The sequence below is a fragment of the Thunnus maccoyii genome, chromosome 12 (genome assembly GCF_910596095.1).
Source record: "Thunnus maccoyii chromosome 12, fThuMac1.1, whole genome shotgun sequence".
Classification (NCBI taxonomy): Eukaryota; Metazoa; Chordata; class Actinopteri; order Scombriformes; family Scombridae; genus Thunnus; species Thunnus maccoyii.
Window position 1 is genome coordinate 677072 of NC_056544.1, and position 4230 is coordinate 681301.

The 4230-nt window shown below is 39.8% G+C and overlaps 1 protein-coding gene across 3 annotated transcripts in view; it reads right to left on the reverse strand.

Moving 5' to 3' along the window:
* The window catches only part of tmem68 (transmembrane protein 68), a 35807-nt gene extending 31584 nt beyond the window's left edge, over positions 1-4223 (reverse strand). The window contains exons 1-3 of one of the 3 annotated variants that reach the window (XM_042428002.1): positions 4150-4223; positions 2540-2713; positions 2053-2152 (exon numbers count right to left, since the gene is read on the reverse strand). In XM_042428002.1, the coding sequence (XP_042283936.1) occupies positions 2053-2152; positions 2540-2713; positions 4150-4209 (334 nt within the window). In that variant the 5' untranslated portion in view covers positions 4210-4223. Of the gene's footprint in view, positions 1-17; positions 76-2052; positions 2153-2539; positions 2714-4149 lie in introns of those variants that run through there. The other 2 variants (XM_042428003.1, XM_042428005.1) reach the window with 2 other exon arrangements.
* Between the last annotated feature and the right edge of the window lie 7 nt (positions 4224-4230).

Here is a 4230-nt window from a genome sequence, read left to right on the forward strand (position 1 = left end):
ATTTGCATAGGACTAACCCTCGCAGAGGATGGTGTTGTTTGAAATGTCATGGAATCACAAAGGGAACATGAATGTCTGTAAAAAAAAAAAGGGGGTTTTCTTATTTTTTTTACTATTTTCTACATTGTAGAACAATGCTGAAGACATCAAAACTGTAAAATAACACATATGGAATCATGTAGTAAACAAAAAAAAGTGTTGAACAAATGACAACTTTGCAAACTTTTGGCAATATCTCAACCAGGTTCATGAGGTCATCACCTGGAATGGTTTTCAATTAACAGGAGTGCCTTGTCAAAAGTTAATTTTGGAAAATTTGAAGAGCTCTGCATGGTGGAGGAGATGTGATGGTATGGAGATGGCTTTGCTGGTGACACTGTTGGTGATTTATTCAGATTTCAAGGCACACTTAACCACTTAACCAGCATGGCTACCACAACATTCTACACAGACACGCCATCTCATCTTGTTTGTGCTTAGTTGGACCATCCTCCAGGCTATGTAAGGGCTATTTGACCAAGGAGAGTGATGGAGTGCTGCATCATATGACCTCGCCTCCACAATCACTCAACCTTAACCAACTGAGATTGTTTGGGATAAGTTGGACTGCAGGGTGTAGGAAAAGCATCCAACAAGTGCTCAACATATGTGGGAACTCCTTCAAGACTGTTGGAAAAGACTTCCAGGTGACAACCTCATGAAGCTGGTTCAGAGAATGGCAAGTGCAAAGCTGTTATCAAAGCAAACATTGGCTACTTTGAGGAATCTAAAACATGTAACATTTTGGCTTGTTTAACACTTGTTTGTTTACTACATTTCATATGTGTTATTTTATTGTTTTGATGTCTTTAGTATTGTTCTACAATGCAGAAAATAGTAAAAGATAGAAAAATAAGAACAACCCTCGAATTAGTAGGTGTGTCCAAAGTTTTGACTGGTACTGTATACTGAGAGTCTTTGGGACTGAAATTTCTTCCGGAATCTTAAACACTAGTGCAGCGCCCGTTCAAAACGTGCCTGTTTAGAACGGGCCAATAGCTTGGCCTCCTGCCCTACTTCAACACATAGAAAAATTAATACAGTTGATGTGAGTTTTGAATGAGTATATACACCAACAACCTAAAAGAAATTAAGGTTCAATTATACACAGATGTTATAAATAATAAGTACTGTAATAATAAATAAATGTTCTTTCTCATTTCAAGTAGCCTAAAATAAGGGCTGCATTTAAAAATAAAATAATGTACATCCTAAAATAAATGGATCGCTCATACTGGGCTCCTAGACCGTTACTATTTTCTGTGCCTTCAGTTCGGATTCAAGTGGGTATGTTTGCTCCAAAAATTTGTGCTTTGTCTGTAGTGGCGCTTCACAATCTCCACGGTCTCGGAACATATGAGAGAAACTGGTTTTGAACTGCCTGTGGAACGTATTTCCTTTGTTTTACGCATGTAATTACAGTCATTGTGTACTGGGGTCTGAGCGCTTCCAAAATGCGGGTGACCTACGCTCAACCATATGCCTAAATGCCTACTGTGTAGTCACTCTCTGCTGATCTGCTAAACGTGCAGCTAACAGTACACTTTGAGTGTAGACACGAGGTAAGAGTGTCCATTCTTGATTAAAAACTCTGTTTTAACTGTCTCCTTTTCTCTTTTTAGAGCACTTTCCTCTGACTCGTGTCATGCCTCATCTCTGGTCTCTCCCTGACATGCTGGAGTCAGTCGGCAGAGCCCTGAAGCCCCACCCTGCCCCTGCACAGAGCGAGCATCTCGCTGATCACTAATTTATTCAAAGTTTATTAATATTAAACATATCACGTGTCCAAATTGTACCAAATTCGACACTGCTCTCCCTTGGGTCCCCAGCCATATACCCGCCAAGCATGGAGTCGATCGGATGAACGGCAAAGGACATACATACAGGCAGACAGAGATTCCTTCCTTTAATAGATAGATAGATGTCATTAACAGTTGTATAAATGCTATCTGATAGGGCAGCATCTAAAAAGGTGCCACAAATCATCAGTAAAACAAGCCAATGGTGTCTTACCATGCCATATAGCTCCATGTCCGTCCCACAGAGTAGCTAGGGTCTTCCTTGCTCCATCCCACAGGTTGTTGCAGTAAGCTTCCCTCAGCTGATTCTTCCTCTGTTAGAAGAAAACATGAGGAGAGATACAGTTTGGAGTGACTAGTAGCAACAGTGAAAGATTTTTTAACAATCTGAGTCTTATTTCCATAGTTTTGACCATAACTCCTAATTCTCCTGTACGACTGCAACATGACTGTCAAATAACAGATCTGGTCAGGCTTGCAGGAGCAAATTATCAACCTATTTTTTAACATTAAATTGTTAGATATTGTAAGTGAAACTCTTGCATCTTGAGATGGCTGGTTTGGTACTTTCTGGTCCACCTGTAGAATTTAGTGTTCATAAGCTATTACAGATTGATTGGCTGGTGGCAAAATTTGGTACATGACATGAACTCCAGTTCACTCTTCACATAGTGCAGATGATGGACCGAGTTTTTGCGTACCTTGTAGACATGAAGGAAGAGTATAGAGAGGTAAAGGAGGATGACAATTAGGAAGGGCAAGATAAAGACAATGGCCAGAGGGGTGAAGACCCACAGCAGGTACTCCAAAACACTCAGGTAGTCCTCCACCTGACCAAGGCCAGCCCATTCCTCCCACGCATGAAACACACACACCTGTGGACCAAGACAGACAGGTCAATATGTCAATAGTGAGATTCTCCACCTCAAGTCTGAAATATCTCAACTGTTGAATAGCTTCATGTTCCCTTGAGGATTAATTCTACAGACTTTAGTGATTCCCTGACTTTTCATACAGCACCACCTGCTGTGAGGGTAAGTCCTATGCACACATTTTATTTGAGCAGCGCAATCAAAATTCTATTCACCCCCATTTTATTGGACTGTCAAGATAAGTTTCAGAGGTGGATATCTGAAAACCTTAGCACATGAAACTGAGATCTGTTGCACAAAACCAAAGGTAGCATTAGTGTTAAATGAAAAAATATATATCTATAGGTGTTGTGATTTGGGTGAACTGGCCCTTTAAGCAGGCACACTAAAACAGACAGTACACAGAGGTACAGTAGATCTGTATTTCCTCTAGGGGCAAGGAGATATGTGAGGGTTGTGTGAGCCTTCACACATACACACACACAGACACACAAGAAGACTGACAGGCAAAAAGACAGAGAGTCAATAGAGGGGTAGAACTTGACAGAAATGCACAATATGAAAGAGCTGCTGTAACAACAGATGCTACAACATGAAAAATACATGTCATATAACAGTCTAGCGATTAGTTTTGTGAGGTGCTGATAACCAATTAATTATACAGGTATTGTACGGTATTGTGTTCCATGAACCAAATCAGACATGAGGATAATGTTGTTGGTGTTGTGGGTTGTGAAACAGCCGCTGTCGCGAGACAGCCACTGTCTCACGAGATCTCTGCAGAACTGTAATTGGATCATTTCAAGTTTTCTGTAGTACATTATTGACAAAGTCAACATATAGTGACTAATCAGTTTAGTTGCAAATCAGCTCCATACCATTTCACTATCATACAAAGAACAGAAACTATGACATTTTGAAATGATCATATATTTTGAGGGTTTTTTTTTTTAAATTATTGATGATACATCAAACAAGGGACATTATTGTACAATTACACTGAGAGCTGCAACAAACCATTGTTTTCAATCATCTGATGATTTTCTGAATTGTTTAGTCTATAAAATGCCCAAAATAATTTTGCAGAGAAGTAGATGTCCTCTAAAGAAAGGCAGCAAATCCTCACTTTCTTCACTTTGGAGAAACTGCAACCAGATTGTTTGGTGTTTCTGTTTAATAAATTATATGATTCATTGATTTTTCTAACACTTCAACATGTGGATATCGACAACCCTGCACTAAGTAACCAGCCCATTCTACCAAGGAAATACAGCTGCCACACAAGTTAACTGTAGTCACATCCCACGATCAAACAAACAACAGTTTCATTCAAAGTAATCGAACAAAAGCACTGCATAAACACAGTCAAATATATTTACAGAGAGATTGAATGGCTATCAAGCTGTGAAATATCAGAAGTAAACGAACAAGGTTCATACAAGGAAGGAGACAGCATCCTCTGCTCCCATCAGGCAGGACTGGTTCCCAGTGTCTGACATCTTGTTCTGCTGTGTGTCAGT